Consider the following 22489-nt stretch of genomic DNA (forward strand, 5'->3'; position numbering starts at 1 on the left):
TGAAATGGGTTTCCATGGCCGAGCTGCCGCACACAAGCTTAAGATCACCATGCGCAATGCCAAGCGTTGGCTGGAGTGGTGCAAAGCTTACCTCCATTGGATTCTGGAGCAGAGGAAACGTGTTCTCTGGAGTGATGAATCACGCTTCAGACCTCTTAGTCCCAGTGAAGGGAAATCTTAACGCTACAGCATACAATGACATTCTAGATGATTCTGTGCTTCCAACTTGGGTAAGGCCCTTTCCTGTTTCAGCATGACAATGCACGAAGCGAGGTCCATACAGATATGGTTTGTTGAGATCGGTGTGGAAGAACTTGACTGGCCTGCACAGAGCCCTGACCTCAACCCCATCGAACACCTTTGAGATTAATTGGAACGCCGACTGCGAGCCAGGCCTAATCGCCCAACATTAGTGCCCGACCTCACTGATGCTTTTTGTGGCTGAATGGAAGCAAGTCCCCACAGCAATGTTTCAACATCTAGAGGAAAGCCTTCCCAGAAGAGTGGAGGCTGTTATAGCAGGAAAGGAGGGACCAACTCCACAGTAATGCCCGTGATTTTGAAATGAGATGGTCGACGAGCAGGTGTCCACATACCTTTGTAGTGTATGACACACACACACTCACTTTTCCCCCTTCACACCACGCAGAACAGATCATACACTGCTTTATGCAGATGTTCTAGACTTCCTCTACAGTGACCACCACGCTACTCTACTCTTCACCAATCCAAATCCTTGTTAGGCAAAGGTTGCTCTGACATTTTGTTGAAGTGAGTGAACGCTGTATTACTGTAATATATTTCATCCGAGGGGCCTGGGCTGTTAACTGGGACTCTTAGTGGTACTTGACAGACCATCACAGAGTGTATAAACCCTGAAGAGTGGAGGAGTGGATAGGCTCTTAGATACTACTGTCACATTCAGGAATTGTTCCGATGAATTATACAGGAATGTGCAATTGTGCCGGAGAGAGAAAGGCTTTCATGGATATCAGCAGCACATTGGTGGAAGGGCTCCAATATTCAATAAATCCCTTGCATGGTGACACCATTTCAAATGTTCAATGGCATTTCATTGGTGATGAAAGGACACATATCTTTGCATCCTCAATCCCAACAGTATTGGGAGAGCTGTCTGATGGCTGGCCTGTACACTGTCTGTCCCACCTCTGGTTCCTGAGCTGTCTGATGGCTGGCCTGTACACGTCCCTGTCTGTCCCACCTCTGGTTCCTGAGCTGTCTGATGGCTGGCCTGTACACTGTCTGTCCCACCTCTGGTTCCTGAGCTGTCTGATGGCTGGCCTGTACACGTCCCTGTCTGTCCCACCTCTGGTTCCTGAGCTGTCTGATGGCTGGCCTGTACACGTCCCTGTCTGTCCCACCTCTGGTTCCTGAGCTGTCTGATGGCTGGCCTGTACACGTCCCTGTCTGTCCCACCTCTGGTTCCTGAGCTGTCTGATGGCTGGCCTGTACACGTCCCTGTCTGTCCCACCTCTGGTTCCTGAGCTGTCTGATGGCTGGCCTGTACACGTCCCTGTCTGTCCCACCTCTGGTTCCTGAGCTGTCTGATGGCTGGCCTGTACACGTCCCTGTCTGTCCCACCTCTGGTTCCTGAGCTGTCTGATGGCTGGCCTGTACACGTCCCTGTCTGTCCCACCTCTGGTTCCTGAGCTGGCCTCCTCCCAGGCTCACAGCTACGAGGCTGAATGATTAACCACAGTCTAGTGCTCCACATCAAACCTGCACAGTCTGCACACCACAATGCCCTGCACGGGAGAGACAGAGGGCCACGCCATCTCTACACAACGCTGTCATTCACTCACCCATGCACTGACAAACACTCTCTGCTGGTTGCAGGACACAGCGCTGGGCTGAGGACAAAGGCAGAGGTAGTCAGAGATACCGTTCCTCTCCTTGGCTGTGACAACAGGAAGCCACCACTACTTAATCAGCAACAAAAGAGTCTTGGAAATCAATGTCACACAAGTCCTTTTCAGTGGTCATCTCCTTTGGACGATGTACCACGTAAACAGACATGTACAGACATGTCCAGACACAGGGAGAGAAGGCAGCCATTGGTACACCTATAACCCATCCATATGGTTGGTAAACACTGTATTATTGAAGACAATGGCGGCTTCATTCCTGACATGCTCTTATCATAAGGATGCCAGTCAGTCACTGAGTGGGTGAAACAGCAGTAGTTGGTTAGACTGATACCTTGAACCAAAGTGTCTCTATTCTCTTCCTAAATGTTTTAGCTCAACTGCGGTGAATGTCAAATATGGGTTTAGAGGTGCCACTTCCAGTATGCACAGAGACACTGTGATTGCTACTGCCAAAGGGTGTGTGTGTGCGTGCGTGTGTGTGTGTGTGTGTGTGTGAGTCACACAGTGTGTCTGAGATGGAGAGGTAGTCTGATAGACACCCCAGTGATCCGTAGGTTGTGTTGGTTCTGTCTGTGGCGCTGTCTGAAACCCAGGCATCAGGAGACAGAGAATCAGGCAGTGTAAGCCCTGGCAAACTGACTTGAATCTGCAAATAGAAATACTAGCGACGCCACTCGAGACCTCAAGACTGTTCATTTGACATCTTCTGTGATGAAAGACTACAGCATCGACTGATAGAGAACATGTCATGTCAATTGGTTTCCAATTGCAATGCCTGTTGTATAATGAAAGTCGATGCGACACAAGATCAGGTTCATACTCCTCTCGTCGTCCAGCTCTACAATGTGTCAGGATTACGAAGAGGCTAGACTTAAGTCCCATTTTACTGCAGCACAACAACCAATACTAGGAAAAATACTAGGAAATATTCTGCTATTCTGTTCTCCTCCAAGGAATGGAAAGTATGTTTTAACCTAGCAAATGAATCATATTTAAATAGTTATACGTGTTAAAGAGAGGAGATACAATCATTTTTGCTTAATGCGTAATTAACTCCTGACTGAGAATAATTCATTCCTTCAAGTCAAAGGAGGGATTGAAAAAGGAGGGATGAAAAAGGAGGGATGAAAAGGGAGGGATGAATAAGGAGATATCGCCCTCTTCTGTGACTGTCATTGTTGTAATTCACTGTTGTGACACCTGCGGTCACTCTGACCTTCAGCAGCCAATCAGGCTGTTTACTCAGCCTCAACCACACTCTCTCATTGGACTGGGGGAAATTATCACAACCATTATTCAAACAAGACAGCAGCAGCCACAGAGAGAGAGAGAGAGATGGCAAGAGAGAGATAGGGGAAAGAGACTTCAGTTCAGTCCTTCCTCCTCCTTCAACTCAGTCACGGAGGAGGGAGAGACAACTCAGAGGAGAGACGGTTGAAAAGAAAGTCCAACTTCTGAAAGTTCTAAGACGTGACAAAAGCAGAGCAGACGGCAAAAACAAAACCCAGTTAAAAGAAGTGTTGTTTGCACTCTAGCTTTGTCTGCCTCGCTCTTGAAAGAGCGACTTCAAATCATATTTAATTCCTATTCAAGTGTAAAGTGTCTGATATGCAGATGGAGCTATGCCGAATATACAGTAAATACATATTGAATTCCAGGGGACAATTCACGATAAATCTGTCAGAACCACAACTTGTGCCTTCACAATATGCACAGAGGAACAAAAACATTACTTTGAATTTCCTAATGATTACTATTAGGAGGTACTTCAAAATAGTGAAAACACTGACTCTAGATGTATCAGTACTGAGAGACAGAGAGAGAGAGAGAGGGGGACAGGGAGAGAGCGAGCGAGGGAGAGAGAGGGGGACAGGGAAAGAGAGAGAGAGGGGACAGAGAGCAAAACAGAGAGAAAGGGAGAGAGAGAGAGCAAGAGGGATAGAGAGCAGAGAGCGGGAGAGAGAGAGAGAGAGGGCGAGAGATGTTGACCACAGCTGCCGCCCAGCTCAGTACACTACCTATCTCTATCTGTAGCAGTAGGAATACCACTAGGTCTATTACCCTGGACCTGTGGCTGGGTCCAGGTCAGAGGCAGCGATGTTCAATTAGGCCCTGAGCTATTTGTGTGTGTACAGTGGTACTTTCTCCTGCGATTCTCCATTATGCCAACAATATTCCCTGTCATATTTGATTTGCAGGGCGATGCAGCAAGACTAGAGTGGTTCTGGGAGAGTGTCAGTCACGGCAGGAGGGAGGGAGGGAGGGAGGGAGGGAGGGAGGGAGGGAGGGAGGGAGGGAGGGAGGGAGGGAGGGAGGGAGGGAGGGAGGGAGGGGGAGGGAAGGGAAGGGAAAATAAGATTTGGTCATTGACTGCATCAGGGAGCTGAGCTGCATCATTGTCCTGTGCCGCCTGCGTTCGTTCTGAAATCACGTCAAGTAGAGGTACCATTATAATTATTGTCTGTGTGCTACTGGAGCAAATCAAGGCTTCTCTGTCTGTAGCTCGTTAATAAAATCTGAAGAATAACAATTACAAGCTATTACTTGAGAAAAGCAGCAGAAAAGCAATTGATACAGCTGGAATGCAGCCAAACAGCTTCCGCACCAATTAGAGTGCCATCTCATCGCCTCTCTTCCGCCTTTTCTTTTTACAGGAAATATTTGAGGGCAAACAACCTCAACCATCATTTGCATGGAGTGTCATTTTGCCGCAACCGATTAGATAGAAAGGGCCAAGTTCCTGCCCTCATGAAATAAAACATCTGGAGATGCCTTAACATATATTACGTATGTATTTATGCATGACTGTATTTATGCATGTCAATCCAGAGTGAGGGGAAAGGGATGCTCAGAGCACCTGAAATATCCAGGACCAATCAGTCAGGACCATTCATTTGCATGGCTCTATATGGTTTCTCTGCAAAGAGAACATGATGTTATCAAATTCTAGAATCAGCTTCCTTTGATGGCGAGCGTGTTTATTTGGGATGGGGAGGCAGGGGGGGGGGCGACATGTCTCGGAGACCGTGAATGACATGAACACCGGCACTGGGGAGCTATGGGGTTCTTAAGCGCTCCCTGAGCAGGGGGGGGTGAGGAGGGGAGGGAAGGGATTGGGAGGGAGGGAGGGAGCTGAGAGAGAGGGCTGGTGAGAGGGGGTGGAGAAAGAGAGAGAGACTGTCAGGATGGGTGTGATGGAGGAAGGAAGGAAGGAAGGAAGGGAGGGAGTGTTGGAGCTGAGAGAGTGAGGGATGCTCAGTGCTCAGTGCCCAGCATGACTCCCAGTCACACAGATTAGACATTCCCTGTGAAACAGCTTCCTCCTCTCAGTCTCTCAGCCTCATCACCTGACGAACAGACAGCCAGTCACACAGTAATGCTCCTACAGCCTCCCTGCCACCAGCAGGCTCCCTATGGCTGGCAGACTACAGCTGATGACCACGAGAAAGAACCCCGTCTTCTCATCTGATCTCTTGGGGAGAAGGTGAACGTATCTCGTCCGACATGGCGTTATCTGACGGAGGATATAATAATCTGTTGACATAGAGTTTTGCAGAGTGATGTAAGCACACCAGCCTTTACTGACTTTGACTAGCCTGAATGTTGAACGTTATAAGTGGGCAGAGGTTTAGTCATGTTTACGTAGTGCAATCATACCAAAAAGTCAATTGTGATTTTGAATGATTTTAAATGTATTTCAACAATTGTAAATGGATGCGGACTGTTCTCAGAGATAGTGAAAAGAGGTTTTGACATGTATTTAAACACCTCTGATTAACATACAAACACAATTAGGCATTTGACAGTTTCAGTAACACAATGCATACTGAAGCTAGAGTTGTAAAATCTTAATATGAGGAGAACTTTCCTGCAATGCAATACATCTCAAACGTAGGGTTGTTGAGGTTTAAAATGACTCCTGAAGTTTGCAAATTTCCACTTTGAAATGTCAGACTTGTATCAAACCCTACAGAAAATGTTCATTAATTACAATCCACATAATAATTCAAATGTCCTGTTGCTGCAGGATTATTTTCCTGCTGTAGCAAAACTGGCTCAAATGAAGATGCTTTTTTCAAATCAAATCAAATCAAATCAAATGCTACATCTGCAACCGCAGCTCTGCTGACAACAAACCATTTACATTTTAACATGTAATTGCTGGTTTGTGATAAAAACTAGCTCAGCAGAATACAAGTAGCCTAAAGGTCCTAGAACAAGTCTCCTTGCTCATTTTGTTGACAACCTTTTAATAAAACATGCCACCACATACAATTCATCTGAGACCTGCAATTTCCTCCTGCTTTGCATTGCTGGTAGCTACGATTTCTAAAAATATTTTTTTTTTAAATATTCCCCCATGCTGGAGCACCACGCCGTAGTATTAACTATAAGGTCTGCAATCTCACCTTAATTGTGGATTATACACAGAAAGAAACAGCATGGAGAGGATTTAGAGAGCGAAGGAGAGGAGAGAGTGCGTGTCAGGGCCCTGCAGGCTGCAGCAGAGATGTGGAAACAGTGAACAACGCTGGCGCAGACTGCTGCTTTCATCATCTGGGAATTGATTCTGTGGGTTCGTGTCACAACAAGCAGAGATCAAACCGGAATTTGACACAACAAACTTGTCACTACTTCTGGTGTATTAAGCTTACTAATGAACAATAAAATACCAATCAAATGATTTTGTCCTTTTTTTCTCCCCACTTGGGGAGATTACACAAGGTACACATCCTCTCTGTGAGAACAAACATCTGACAGAGCGGAGGAGAAGCCCAACAGTCAGCCAGGTGCACTGCAATGGAGGCTAGTCTTCTACAACACTTTGTTATTATTATCCAGTCTGGAAACAGATCAGGAATGTGTCAGATCTTGACCAATGGCCAGCACAAAACAGTTTATCTACAATCAATTAACCTCTGGTGAAGTGTTGCCAGTGACACCGTAACGGCTCCAGATCTGGCACCAGCCAGCCAGCCAGCCAGCCAGCCAGCCATCTCCAGCAGACACACTAAAATGTGGGTGAAGAGTGAAGAGACCCTATCGTTAGGGCCACATCATGGACTGACCAGGAAAGCTGTGGGCCCTGGGCCTCTGTTAGGGCCCTGCTGACCAGCAAAACCTCTTAGCTCTATAGTAGCTCTGGTCCTGGTCCAGCCATGTGTTGAACAGAGACCTGTACAGTACATCTGGTCAAGAAGTAATGTGTTGAAGAGAGAGAGAGAGAGAGAGAGAGAGAAGAGCTGCTGTTGGATAGCCCAGTGTTTCAGTGTTGCTGTGTTGACATAGTGATGAGGCTTTCTGCCAAACAACTGCAAGCAAGACCAAGCAGGGGAGAGGGGAGGAAAGAAGAGGACTCCCTTCCCTTTCTCTCTCTCTCTCTCTCTCTCTCTCTCTCTCTCTCTCACTAACTCTCGCCCTCTCTCCTTCTCCTCCATTCCTCATATGATGACAACTCTTATTGGACAGAGAAAAATATCCCCCTGCCTCCCTCTACCAATACCACACATGTTCCATAAACAAAGATAAAAGAGTACATATAATTAAGCCCTGCCTAGCAAAACGTCTGGAAAGCAGAAAACCTTTGGGCGAGCAGCATTTTGCAGTCACGGTCAGTTAGAGCTCACCCTGTGGGCAACACAGCCCTGCTCTGGTTCTCTCTTTATAAGGACTAATCTGAATGGCTGGCAAGAGATGGGGGAGTACCAGAGGCATGATGAATCTGCTCTGATGGATGAAGGGAACGGAGTCTAAACTGTGGTGTCCAAATACCCAGCGCGCCTTAGACCTTCTGTCTGAGGACCAGCTAGGTTCACCTAGCCACATAATAATACACACAGGCACAAACAACCTGAGAACACAGCAGGAATGTGTGGCCACAGCACTGAATGGAATGATTGAGAAAGCTTCTTCTACTATCCCCAACGCACAAGTGGTTATCTCCACCCTGCTACCATGAAAATACTTCCACCCTGCTACCATACAGCGGGTAAACGCAAGTATTTCCCGTGACTGTGCCTCAAAGCCAAATATTTTCCTGGCCCACCACTCCACCCTGGACTTGAACATCCTCTATGACCAGATCCACCTATACAAGGCAGCAGTGCCCACCTTTGCCCATACTCTAAAGGACATTGCTTTCAAACGCAGCCCCAACACAGGGACAACAGATCAATAGACACCCCGCCCAGCGAGGAGAGGACCAACATCCAGACCACAACACCACCGACCACGTACACACCCCCACCCCAACCGATCAACACCCCCCCAAGTCAACCATGCCCACACCCCTTACACTAACCCACACTCTTACACTAACCCAAGCCAATGGCATGTCCCAGATGCTCAGCAGGCTCTGCTCACACTTACTGGCCTGAGGCCAAACCACACGACCAACAACACTGGACACTTTATGGAACACAAAGTCTTCACTATCTCATCCTGGAATATCCCAGGTCTGAGGTCATCTGCATTTGGCCTAAAGACCAGGAATCCTGGACTTGCTCAAAAAATCTGAAATACAGATTGTCATCCTACAAGAAACCTGGTATAAAGGAGATGGACCCACTGGTTGCCCTCTAGGTTACAGAGAGCTGGTAGTCCCATCCACCAAACTACCAGGTGTGAAACAGGGAAGGGACTCAGGGGGTATGCTAATTTGGTACAGCGCAGACCTTACTCACTCCATTAAATTAATCAAAACAGGAACATTTTACATTTGGCTAGAAATTCAAAAGGAAATGATCTCAACAGAGAAAAATGTCCTCCTGTGTGCTACCTATATCCCCCCACTAGAATCCCCATACTTTAATGAAGACAGCTTCTCCATCCTGGAGGGGGAAATCAATAATTTCCAGGCCCAGGGACATGTACTAGTCTGTGGCGACCTAAATGTCAGAACCGGACAAGAACCTGACACCCTCAGCACACAGGGGGACAAACACCTGCCTGGAGGTGAAAGCATTCCCTCCCCCATTTGCCCCCTCCCCCCAGGTACAACTATGACAGCATAACCAACAAAAATGGGTCACAACTCCTGCAGCTCTGTCACATGCTGGGTATGTACATAGTCAATGGTAGGCTTCGAGGGGACTCCTATGGTAGGTACACCTATAGCTCATCTCTTGGCAGTAGTACTGTAGACTACTTTATCACTGACCTCAACCCAGAGTCTCTCAGAGCGTTCACAGTCAGCCCACTGACACCCCTATCAGACAACAGCAAAATCACAGTCTACTTGAACAGAGCAATACTCAATCATGAGGCATCAAAGCCAAAGGAACTGAGTAACATTAAGAAATGCTATAGATGTAGTTTGGAAATGCTAAGGAATGTAGTTTGGAAACCTACCAAAAAATTATTAGGCAACAACAAATTCAATCCCTTTTAGACAACTTCCTGGATAAAACATTCCACTGTAATAGTGAAGGTGTAAACTTGGCAGTAGAAAATATTAACTTTATATTTAACCTCTCAGCTTCACTATCAAATCTAAAAATCTCAAATAGAAAACCGAAGAAAATGAACAACAATGATAAATGGTATGATGAAGAATGCAAAAATCTAAGATAGAAATTGAGAAACCTGTCCAACCAAAAACATAGAGACCCAGGAAACCTGAGTCTACACCTTCACTATGGTGAATCACTAAAACAATACAGAAATACACCACAGAAAAAGAAGGAACAGCACGTCAGAAATCAGCTCAATGTAATTGAAGAATCCATAGACTCTAACCACTTCTGGGAAAATTGGAAAAAACTAAGCAAACAACAACATGAATAATCATCTATCCAAAATGGAGATGTATGGGTAAACCACTTCTCCAATCATTTTGGCTCTATAACAAAGAACAAATAGCAAAAACATTTACATGATCAAATACAAATCTTAGAATCAACTATTAAAGACTACCAGAACACACTGGATTCTCCAATTACCTTGAATGAACTACAGGACAAAATAAAAACCCTCCAACCCAAAAAGACCTGTGGTGTTGATGGTATCCTCAATGAAATTATCAAATATACAGACAACAAATTCCAATTGGCTATACTAAAACTCTTTAACATCATCCTTAGCTCTGGTATCTTCCCCAATATTTGGAACTAAGGACTGATCACCCCAATCCACAAAAGTGGAAACAAATTTGACCCCAATAACTACCGTTTGTCAACAGAATCCTTGGGAAAATCCTCTGCATTATCATTAACAGCAGACTCGTACATTTCCTCAGTGAAAACAATGTAAAATTGTCTCTTTACCAAATTATCGCACGACAGACCATGTATTCACCCTGCACACCCTAATTGACAAACAAACAAACCAAAACAAAGGCAGTCTTCTCGTGCTTTGTTGATTTCAAAAAAGCCTTAGACTAAATTTGTCATGAGGGTCTGCTATACAAATTGATGGAAGGTGGTGTTGGAGGAAAAACATACAACATTATAAAATCCATGTACACAAACAACAAGTGTGTGATTAAAATAGGCAAAAAACACACACATTTCTTCCCACAGGGATGTGGGGTGAGACAGGGATGCAGCTTAAGCCCCACCCTCTTCAACATATATATCAAAGAATTGGCGAGGGCACTAGAAAAGTCTGCAGCACCCGGCCTCACCTTACTAGAATCTGAAGTAAAATGTCTACTGTTTGCTGATGAACTTGTGCTTCTGTCACCAACCAAGGAGGGACTACAGCAGCACCTAGCTCTTCTGCACAGATTCTGCCAGACCTGGGCCCTGACAGTAAATCTCAGTAAGATCAAAATAATGCTGTTCCAAAAAAGGTCTATACATATCTTGGCTTAAACATCAGTGCCACAGGTAACTTCCACAGAGCTGTGAACGAGCTGAGAGACAAGGCAAGAAGAACCTTCCTTCTATGCCATCAAAAGGAACATAAAATTCAACATACCAATTAGGATCTGGCGGAAAATACTTGAATCAGTTAAAAACCCTGTTGCCCTTTATGGTTGTGAGGTCTGGGGTCCGCTCACCAACCAAGAATTCACAAAATGGGACAAACACCAAATTGAGACTCTGCATGCTGAATTCTGCAAAAATATCCTCTGTGTATAACGTAGAACACCAAATAATGCACGCAGAGCAGAATTAGGCCAATACCAGCTAATTATCAAAATCCAGAAAAGAGCCTTTAAATTCTACAACCACATAAAAGGAAGCAATTCCCAAACCTTCCATAACAAAGCCATCACCTACAGAGAGATGAACCTGGAGAAGAGTCCCCTAAGAAAGCTGGTCCTGGGGTTCTGTTAACAAACACAAACAGACCTCACAGAGACCCAGGACAGCAACACAATGAGACCCAAACAAATCATGAGAAAACAAAAAGATGATTACTTGACACATTGGAAAGAATTAACAAAAAACCTGAGCAAACTAGAATGCTATTTGGCCCTAAACAGAGAGTACACAGTGGCAGAATACCTGACCACTGTGACTGACCCAAACTTAAGGAAAGCTTTGACTACCTGTATGTACAGACTCAGTGAGCATAGCATTGCTATTGAGAAAGGCCGCCGGAGGCAGACCTGGCTCTCAAGAGAAGACAGGCTATGTGCACACTGCCCACAAAATAAGGTGGAAACTGAGCTGCACTTCCTAACCTCCTGCCCAATGTATGACCATATTAGAGACACAAAATTCCCTCAGATTACACAGATTCACAAAGAATTTGAAAACAAACCCGATTTTGGTAAACTCCCATATCTACTGGGTGAAATACCACAGTGTGCCATCACAGCAGCAAGATGTGTGACCTGTTGTCACAAGAAAAGGTCAACCAGTGAAGAACAAACACCATTGTAAATACAATCCATATTTATGCTTATTTATTTTCCCTTTTGTACTTTAACCATTTGTACATCGTTACAACACTGTATATACATAATATGACATTTGTAATGTATATTCTTTTGGAACTTCTGTGAGTGTAATGTTTACTGTTCATTTTTATGTTTTTTTCACATTTGTATATTATCTACTTCATTTGCTTTGGCAATGTTAACATATGTTTCCCATGCCAGTAAATCCCCTTGAAATGAATTGAGAGGGGGTGGATTTGAGAGGTAGGGGGAGAGCAGAGAGAGAGAAAAATTTAGATGAGAGAAGGGGGGTAGAGAGAGAGCAGAGAGAGATAGAGAGAGAGAGGTAGAGAGAGAGAGCAGAGAGAGAAAGAGAGAGGTATAGAGATAGAGAGAGAGAGAGGGGTAGAGAGAGGTAGAGAGAGAGAGGTAGAGAGGTAGAGAGAGAGACAGAGAGGTAGAGACAGCGAGAGGGGTAGAGAGAGAGCAGAGAGAGGTAGAGAGAGAGAGGTAGAGAGAGGTAGAGCGAGGTAGAGGGAGAGGTAGAGAGAGGTAGAGAGGGAGGTAGAGGTAGAGAGGTAGAGAGAGAGACAGAGAGGTAGAGACAGCGAGAGGGGTAGAGAGAGAGCAGAGAGAGGTAGAGAGAGAGAGGTAGAGAGAGGTAGAGCGAGGTAGAGGGAGAGGTAGAGAGAGGTAGAGAGGGAGGTAGAGAGGTAGAGAGGTAGAGAGAGAGACAGAGAGAGAGAGAGAGAGAGAGAGAGAGAGAAAGAAAGACAGAGAGAGAGAGAGACACAGAGAGAAAGACAGAGAGAGACAGAGAGACACAGAGAGAGAGAGAACATCCTGCTTCATCCCTATACTCTCAGTGGGGGACTCAATTCTCTCCACAGTCCCACTGCTAGCGGACAGGCATCAGCGCCAGCTATCAGCTAATTTACATGCCCTGTTATCTGGAACCCAGCATCACACCTACCCCTGACTGACTGTAGTGACTTCATCTTTTCCTGCCTAACTTACAGTGGGGTGATAGAATAACTTGTCTTTTCTATAACAGCTTCTAGAGGTTTACATTTAAATCTCAAACCAGGATCGGTGTCCATGGCTGAGCTGCCCTCTCTTTTACCAGAGGAGAATAATATCTGAATCGGATTTCACACAGCTGATGAAACCGCTTGCAGGGGGAGAGTGAGAAATCGGACAAAGTGCAACATGACTACAAACCCCTCATTCATCAGCTAATGCTTCTCTCTCTCTCTCTCACTGTCTCTCTCTTTCTCTCTCTCTCTCTCTCTCTCACTGTCTCTCTCTCTCTCGCTCTCTCTCTCACTGTCTCTCTCTCTCTCACTGTCTCTCTCTCTCTCTCTCTCTGTCTCTCTCTCTCTCTCTCTATCTCGCTTTCTCTTCAAAGAGGTTTAGTGCTGCTCCGTTTATTGACTTGGTTTCGTACGCAGCACTATGTCAGGCTAACAAGTATCAAAGGACATGAAAATCTACGCAGGCACTCAAAATGACCTTGGTGATATAAATAAACAATGTTTTAAAACCACTTAATGTCCTAAATGAATGTGTGAAATAAGACTTCCAACTTACTGGGGGAATTTGGACATGAATTGGGCATCAACTATGGCCTCCTCCTCTGATCCCTCCATGCAGAAAGGGTGTAGGGTTTTAATTTCCCTACAAAGATAGATACAGTAGGGCTGGTCAGTTTATAACATTCAGTTAATGAGCAGGTGGATAAATAGCATGTGTAGACTGTAAAGTACCAACGACTTCCAATGAAGGATCTGTAAATATAATGTACATGTTAATAATAACTACTTAAGTACATGGGAATTGAAAAATAAGTCAGCATTGATAGCAGTTTTCAGTGCATGTGAGACGTCTCCAACTGCTCAATAATATCACACAGTATAGCCCAAGTGCAGTAAAAACAGTCTACTTGTTGACATTTCTACCTGGAATAAAGCATGGTATGACAGTTCAGTTCCTCTCTGGACAACTCAAGGTTTGCCTCTCTCTCTCGATCTCTCCTGAAGACATCCTGAGGGTAGGTAGACAGGACTGAACCCTGAGGTGTCAGTAAAAGAGTTTATGTGTGTGTGCGTGTGTGTGCGCGCGCGTGTGTGTGTGTGTGTGGTGTGTGTGTGTGTGTCGGTGTGTCGGTGTGATGACAGTATACATTCACATTGCCTTTCAGAATAATCAACAGCTCAACTATATCAACTGCCATCCTATTCTGGACGTATTTCTACACATCTTCAAGTCCCACTCCTCCTGCTGCTTCCTCTGACTGAGCTATTTAACCTCTTTACAAAGCTTCCAATGCTTTCCTTTACCTTTAAAAAAAAAAAAAATATGAAAAAAGTCCCTTCTTTAATTTGCTGAATATTTTTTAATGCGTTTTTAAATAAAGTCAAACTTAATATTCAACCAGCTAGCTTATCAATGTTTCTTTGCAAAGCAGGCCATAAATATTAATGAGTCCTCCGCTCAGACCTGAAAGGGCCGGCTGTGCATCGTCTTTCTCCGCTAAGAAAGGGGGTTTATCACAAATAAAAAACCCTGGGTAATTTTTCACAGAAATAATTGCCCTGCATGTGGTAAATGGTGTTATTTTCTGGTATTTAAAACTTTGGCAGGGTTCCGTGTGTAATGATTTGCTGGCTGAGGCTAATGCTGGCAACCTGACCGGGAAAGGGAGAGCAGACTGGACTGGGCTAGGCTGGGCTGGACTGGGCTGGGCTACCTCCACACGTGTCAGAGCGGTAACCACAAAACCAACTGAAAGGCTTTAAAGTAGAAAAACACTGTGAGCCGTTACCTTACCGTAGCTGGGGCCTGGGCTGGGCTGGCCACTATGTTACTGTAAAGTGAAAGTCAAAGAGCAGCTATGTTTGTGGCATGGAAAACATGGTCCTTCACATCACTAGCTGTAAGAGTCATGAGGTTTCTGAACTCCATGTCAAATTAGTGAAGACGTCAAACACGGCAGGGTCCCCTGTTCAGAAGAGCACTTTGCTCGCGGTGGGGGGCGTTCAGCAAGCCGCCGTTTAGCTGTTTAAATCACAACACAGCAGCGAGCCGGTCTGTGGCTGACTGACTGAATATACAGTACTGTATTTTGACTGAACTTCTCAGCTCTACACTGTGAGGTGTCTCAGGACTGGGAAGGAGCAGAGCAAAGAGTTGTTTTCCTGGAGGATCACAAACTCCTCAGTATACAGTAAACACTGTGATAAGGACCAGGCATCCCAGTAAAGTGTTAGACTTTATCCAAAATGGCACCCTATTCCCTATATACAGTAGTGCACTACTTTTGACCAGAGCTCTATTGGCCTATAAAGGAAATAGGGTGCCATATGGGACAATTCCTTAGACCAGGGGTGGGCACCTGGCGACCCTTTTGTAGTTCCGCAGATCAATTTCTGGTTTAGGGCCCCCAAAATGCTAGGGCCGGCACTGAATGCATGTGTGGGTATGGATGTGGGTACGCAGACCCACAAGTCACTGTGGCTGCTCATGAGATCCGTTTTTTGTGGCCTCCACCCCCATCAAAGTTGTCCATCCCTGCCTTAGACTAAGTCTGTTCAGGAACATTGGGAGCTATAAGCTCTTTTCCCAGCTAGTCTCAGCTGGAGAGAGAGAGACTGATGGAAAGTCCAGACGTATAAGAGCATTTAGTCAACACTGCTGTTCCTGTTAGAACGGTGGGACGAGATCAACACAACACACAGTTCAGACTGCATGATCTGGACTCACTACAAGAGACACACTCACTCTCTCACACACACACACACACACACACACACACGCACGCACGCACGCACGCATGCACACACACACACAGACACACACACACAGACACACACACACACACACACACACACACACACACACACACACACAGACACACACACACACACACACACGCACGCACGCACGCACGCATGCACACACACAGACACACACACACACACACACACACTCACTCTCTCACACACACACACACACACACACACACACACACACACACACACACACACACACACACACACACAGACACACACACACACACACACACACACACACACACACACACACACACACACACAGAAGTGCAAAAGCAATGACCTTGACTGAATGGAATACTAAATACTGGCTGAAATAATAACAGGGAAGAAGAGCAGAAGAAATACTAAGAGAAGCGATGGGGAGAGACGAGTGACAAGACAATCATGATATTTAATGATGGCAAGGCAACACAGAGAGGCCCAAGCCAAATAATGGTGGGAAGAAGGGAATCAAAGTATGGCTCTAATCGCAATTAGTGTGAGTGTGACCATTTTGACTTTCTCCATCCCTAACTACACTATTCTATTCAGTCTGTTGAGTTGCCAATTTGTCCTTGATTTCAGATGGGGATCAGGAGTTGTGTGTAGTGTGGATGCTGCGTTGAGCACCACATCCAGGCAAAGGCTACGTCCCAAATGGAGCCTTATTCCCTGCACAGGGCAGTACCTATGGGTCCTGGTCAAAAGTAGTGCACTAAATAGGGAATAGGGTGCCATTTGGGAGCCAGCCCAAATAATCAACTGATGGGGCCCCAAAATGTCCAAATCAGATGATTACAGCGTGTCGCTCCCAGAGGCCTCTCAGCCAAACCTTTATTGCTCCTCCTGACCCCTCTGATTTTCATTAGAGATATCCATTTTGAAATAAAGAGTGGAGGTAAGGTACACAGACTGCTCTGTCTGTGCGTGTTCAATTTCCTGTTGGTTTGGAGGATTCAAGGGGAAAACAAGAGGTGTGATAAGTAGACTACCTCAGCATCCATCCAGCTATCTGGTGACCTGGTCCCTGGACGTATCCCAAATGGCACTCTATTCCCTATGTGGTGCTCTAAAGCCTATAGGGCTCTGGTCAAAAGTAGTGCACTATAAAAAGAATAGGTTTACATTTGGGACACACACTCTGTCTGTGCAGCACAGCAGAACCCTAATATTGCCCAATATGGAATATGACACCAGGCTAGGGTAAAGATTACCCTACCACCACTGTATAAGAAAAAAATATGTTGAAAGTAACAAAATGATTTTTTGGAGTCCCTTATAGAGAGGTAAAGAGGAATATACTACAGCGACAACTTGTGGATTCTCTCGATATGGTTGAAGGGTAGGAAAAATTGAGAAGGTGATAAGATGGTGTCCTTTCCAAAATGAGTTTATGTTCTGATGTAAATCTTCTCCTTCAACCATAAATCAAGGGTATTAAACATGACTGTATGCAGCTGGACTGAGTTTTCCATTAATGTATACTTGCAGCAGGGCATTTTAACTCCTGTGTTTCCAAGTGTGTGTCTCAAATGGCACCCTATTTCCTATATAGTGCACTATTTTTGACCAGGGCCCATGTGGCTCAGTTTGAATGTAGTGCACTATATATGGGAATATGTTGCTATTTGGGACGCACAATATAGGTAATATGTTGCCATTTGGGAAATGGGCATGATTTCAGATTTTCCAGACCTGGTTAGAGGCATTTATTTGCCCAATAAGCCTGCTTATGAAATATATCTGAATGACCAATTTTGCATAAAGTTGCAATTCCTCTACAAACTAAGTTTACTTTTACGGTACTAGGACTTTTGATACACCGTATAAGCAGCTATATGGCAAACATTCTGAAAACAAGCTCTGCAGACTGCAATGTGACATGCATTGGGACAAAAGATAACTACACTATGACAATTCACAACATGTTACAGGAACTACTTCCACTGTAACATACGACTTGGTGTCATTGGCTATCAATACATAAATATCTGAGTATGACAACGATGTGAACATGTTCAATATTCAACAACTCCAGAGCCCCCTGGGCCCTCTGAGGCCTCCTTCCCTTAATCATGTTGAGTTTCCATTTCCACTCCAGCCTGAAACGACTAGGAGAGTTAAACCTCCAGGAATTTCAGAGAAACCACTCATTACCACATCCAAATTGTTTTGTGGGCATGAAAAGGACAGTATTTATTGAACTGCTTCTCTGTGGCTGAGAGGAGGAACTGAGCAGCAGCAGCAGTAAAAAGTGAAATGTGCTGTTATGTTCAGTGCCTTCAGAAAGTATTCACACCCCTTGGCTTATTCCACATTTTGTTGTGTTACAGCCTGAATTCAAAGTGGATTAAATACATGTGTTTTCTCACCCGTCTACACACAATACCCTATAATGAAAAAGTGAAAACATGCTTTTAGACATTTTGGCAAATGTATTGAAAATTAAATAGAGAAATATCTCATTTACATAAGTATTCACATCCCTGAGTCAATACATGTTAGAATCACTGTTGGCAGCAATTACAGCTGTGAGTCTTTCTGGGTAAGTCTGTAAGAGCTTTGCACACCTGGATTGTACAATATATTTGCACATGATTATTTTTTTACATTTTCAAGCTCTGTCAAATTGGTTGTTGATCATTGCTAGACAGCCATTTTCAAGTCTTGCCATAGATTTTCAAGTAGATTTAAGTCAAAACTGTAACTCGGCCCCTCGGGAACATTCATGTCATCTTGGTGAGCGCCTCCAGGGTATATTTGGCCTTTTTTTTAGGTTATTGTCCTGTGTCTGGAGGAAAGCAGACTGAACCAAGTTTTCCTCTCGGATTTTACCTGTGCTTAGCTCCCATTCTGTTTCTTTTTTATCCTGAAAAACTCCCTAGTCCTTAATGATTACAAGCATCCCCATAACATGATGCAGCCACCACTATGCTTGAAAATATGGAGAGTGGTACTCAGTAATGTGTTGTATTGGATTTGCCAAAAAGTTAATTGCTTTGCCAAATGTTTTGCAGTATTACTTTAGCGCCTTGTGAAACAGGATGTATGTTTTGGAATATTTGTATTCTGTACAGGCTTCCTTCTTTTCAATTAGGTTAGTATTTTGGAGTAACCACAATGTTGTTGATCCATCCTCAGTTTTCTCCTATCACACTCATTCAACTCTGTAACTCTAAGTAACTAGAATCTGTGTTTGAAATCACTGAGCCGTTTCCTTCCACTCGGGCAACTGAGTGAATAAGGATGTATCTTTGTAGTGACTGGGTGTATTGATACACCATCCAAAGTGTAATTAATAACTTCACCATGCTCAAAGCGATATTCAATGTCTGCTTTTTTTTTTTTACTCATCTACCAATAGGTGCCCTTCTTTGAAAGGCATTAGAAAACCTCCCTGGTCTTTGTGGTTGAATCTGTGTTTGAAATTCACTGCTCGACTGGGGGACCTTACAGAAATGAGGTAGTCATTAAAAAATCATGTTAAACACTATTATTGCACACAGAGTGAGTCCATGCAATTTATTATGTGACTTGTTCAGCAAAGTTTTATACCTTATACCTTAAGTTGTATAACTTATTTAGGCTTGTCATAACAATGGGGTTGAATACTTATTGACTCAAGACATTTTAGCTTTTAATTTTCCATTCATTTGTAGAAATTTCTAAAAACATCATTCCACTTTGACATTATGGGGTACTGAGGGTAGGCAGGTGACATAAAATCTCAATATAATCCATTTTAAATTCAGGCTGTAACACAACAAAATGTGGAAAAAGTCAAGGAGTGTGAATACTTTTCTGAAGGCACTGCATATTCTAATTAGCTGCAAAGCAATAGATTCCTTGCTAGCATGTTAAATCTGCTACATGACAGTGTAATTTGACTCCTTAAAAGGATTATGCAAATGACCGCTCATCACTGCTCGACAAGACGGAGAAAGAAGACAGGTGATTTATGCACAACGCACCTTTCAGGAGATATCTAGAGGGGCTAATCACCTGAACCATGGAGTTTTATGTTTTATAGCTATACCTGGGATGGGTTCAAGCTTGTTTACATTGTCTCTACACATCCTCAAGCATTTCAACTGTCATTTCTTAATTTCAGAAACATACAGTTCATTTAATGTTAGAATTTTCCCACCACCACGGCTCGATGTGAAATCCAAGAAGGTCACATTTACACAATACAGCTCATTTTAATATTTTGTTTTTCAAATATATTTTGCATAAACAGAATTGTTTCGCTTTCAGTTGAAATCTCTTTTTAGAAACGGTTACTATGCAGAGAGAAAAGAGCTAGAAATGTTTAGGGGGCTGAAAACTCTTTCCTTTGAGGAGAGTGAGTTATTCAAGTCTGTGAGAAGTCTAGGTACTACTTTCTAAATTGGGCTTCTATGACTCTGTTGTTAGTTGATTGATGCTGCTATTGCACTCTGGGCCAGAGTCTAAACGCATTACCGGTCGCTCTATTTGTTTGTTCCTGTTCACTGTGTTGCTTTACCCCTTATTTTTAACATACTCATCAAGATTTATATCATTTGTTACAAGTAAGTCAAATCCATACTAAGAAAAGGGGAAGTTATGGTTGGAAGCAGAGTAGTAAATTGTTAAATTTTTGCAGGTAATCTAAATGCAAACTAGCAGCAACTTATCATGAGAATGGATTTGTCCACCATCTGGTCCAATAACAGGGGATTTGTCTAGTGGCAAGCAGAGAATAGAATGATGGGAGAAAGATTAGCAGGCAAGTCCTACAGTTGGATAAAATGTCTTTTGTGCAAACGAGAACAGATGACGCCTTAACAATTACACCTGTCAAAAACTCCAGAAAGCAATCCATCTCTGGGCAGCTCAGCTGAAAACCATGGCTGGGCTACTTTATAGCAAAACAATATTTTTAAACAATTGCCAGCACAACATTTTGATCCATGACAAGCTCTGGAAGTCACATTTCACTTTCAATGCGTAACCAGAAGCAACGTGGGCCCCTACTATTCAGTGGTAAGTACAACAAATGCAGAATGTCTAAAGTGGGGAGGAGGAGGGAGGTAGGAGGCACTGCTCTGTGTGTGTGTGTGTGTGTGTGTGTGTGTGTGTGTGTGTGTGTGTGTGTGTGTGTGTGTGTGTGTGTGTGTTTGTGTGTGTGTGTGTGTGTTTGTGTTTGATGTGTGTGTGTGTGTGTGTGTGTGTGTGTTTATGGTGTTTGGTGTGCGACAGGGTGACAGAGCATGTCGTTTTCTGGCTTTGGTGTGTGTGTGTAGGATCGAAGCCAAGCTGCTTCTGTGCTCCTCTGTGTGTGTGTGTGTGTGTGTGTGTGTGTGTGTGTGTGTGTGTGTGTGTGTGTGTGTGTGTGTGTGTGTGTGTGTGTGTGTGTGTGTGTGTGTGTGTGTGTGTGTGTGTGTGTGTGTGTGTGTGTGTGTGTGTGTCACCAAAGTCCTCTTGGCCTATGAAAGCTGTCCTTTATACACCAGTCCTGCTCTGAGCTATCAAAGAGGGGTTGTTAACTATTTATCTTGTCCATCTCCCTAGAAATAAAACTTCAAACACAATGTTCAATTGGCAAATACAAACAGACAGAGACAGAAAAAGTGTCAACTGAATAGAATTGTGTGTTATTCTGCCCAGTCCACACAACATCTTGTTGTTCTTGAGGTTTGGGATTGGATTCATGGTATTTCTGCCAAAACAGAACAGTGTTTGGGACCTTGGCACTTGGGTTGTGACCACAGCCCTAATCATGGCGGATTTGATGTATTCCGTTCGCGTTGCGGTAGTTTATACTCAACACAATATATCTCAATGTATAACACAAAAATAAATACAATAACAGACTGCATGCAGTATACTGGCAATACATGGTTGAAAGGGACACACTGAATGGTTGAAAAAGAGTCAGTCACCTAATGTGCAGTAACTGTAACACATGTGCAGAACTCATCAGGGATACTTCATACATGTGAGTGGATGTAGTCAGGACAGGAGTCATGAAAAACCAGCAGGAGAAATGAGCTCCTCAAGTTGAATTTGGACAGGTACCAACCTCCCCAAGCCAACCTGCATGAGATCCCATTATGACAAGCAGGAAGAAAATCTGATCTGAGTCCCAAATGGCACCCTATTCCCTTTACAGTGCACTACTTTTGACCAGAGGTAATCAATCAAGATAAAGGTATTCATAGCACAGATGTGTTTCAACACACTGCGTGACAAAATCCCATGACACATAGTGAGAAAAGTGAAAAAGGCATCATTGGTGCAAAAACAATTCAACAGATGATTTTTCTGACCCTTTTTTTCCCTCGTGCACCAACATTGTTCACTAAAGTGTGTGGCCGTGGTCTATGCTCCGGACCAGTACAGCCAAACTACTATTTCAACACAAGGACATTTGGTACTCACATGATGAGAATAACTTTACCTGTTTATGTGGTCCAGACAGAGAACAACATGGGCTGAAGTCTACAGAACCCTGTGATGTAGTGAGAGAAGAGAAGAGAAATGCTATTGACCCATAACCCCTCTGGGCCAAGCAAAGCCATTTAGTGAGCTCATTCCTAGAGAGACGGAGAGAGAGAATACAACATTCCAACTGTGCAGCACCTGTTCTCAGAGCTCCAGTGAATGTAATATCATGTAACTGTAAACACACACACAGGCCTCTTCTGGTCTTAGTGACTGTATACAGCAGGGAACACCAGGACTCAATCTTGACCTTTATATTAAAGAGAAATAAGACGTTTCAGGGGCACAATGTGACCCTGATACGAAAATCCTTGGTAATTTACCGACTGGTTTGCCTGACTACCCAAACTTGCTCCGGCCAAAGCGCTAAACCACCGCAGGAAGTTAGTTTCTTCTCCACAACGAGTCTGGATCTAAGTACTTCGCTGACGATTTCTGGAACGCAAACACATATGAACCATTCAGATTGG

At 44.1% G+C, this 22489-nt stretch overlaps 1 protein-coding gene across 4 annotated transcripts in view; it reads right to left on the reverse strand.

Annotated features, from left to right (window-relative positions):
• LOC112262448 (neuronal PAS domain-containing protein 3-like) overlaps positions 1–22489 on the reverse strand; it is a 349807-nt gene that overhangs the window by 277218 nt on the left and 50100 nt on the right. For 3 of the 4 annotated variants that reach the window (XM_042329924.1, XM_042329923.1, XM_042329925.1), the window contains exon 2: positions 13309–13395. The exons of the other annotated variant lie outside the window; for it this stretch is intronic. In XM_042329924.1, the coding sequence (XP_042185858.1) occupies positions 13309–13395 (87 nt within the window). The remainder of the gene's footprint in view (positions 1–13308; positions 13396–22489) is intronic. 4 annotated transcript variants of the gene reach the window in all.

This window comes from Oncorhynchus tshawytscha, linkage group LG11 (genome assembly GCF_018296145.1).
Source record: "Oncorhynchus tshawytscha isolate Ot180627B linkage group LG11, Otsh_v2.0, whole genome shotgun sequence".
NCBI lineage: Eukaryota > Metazoa > Chordata > Actinopteri > Salmoniformes > Salmonidae > Oncorhynchus > Oncorhynchus tshawytscha.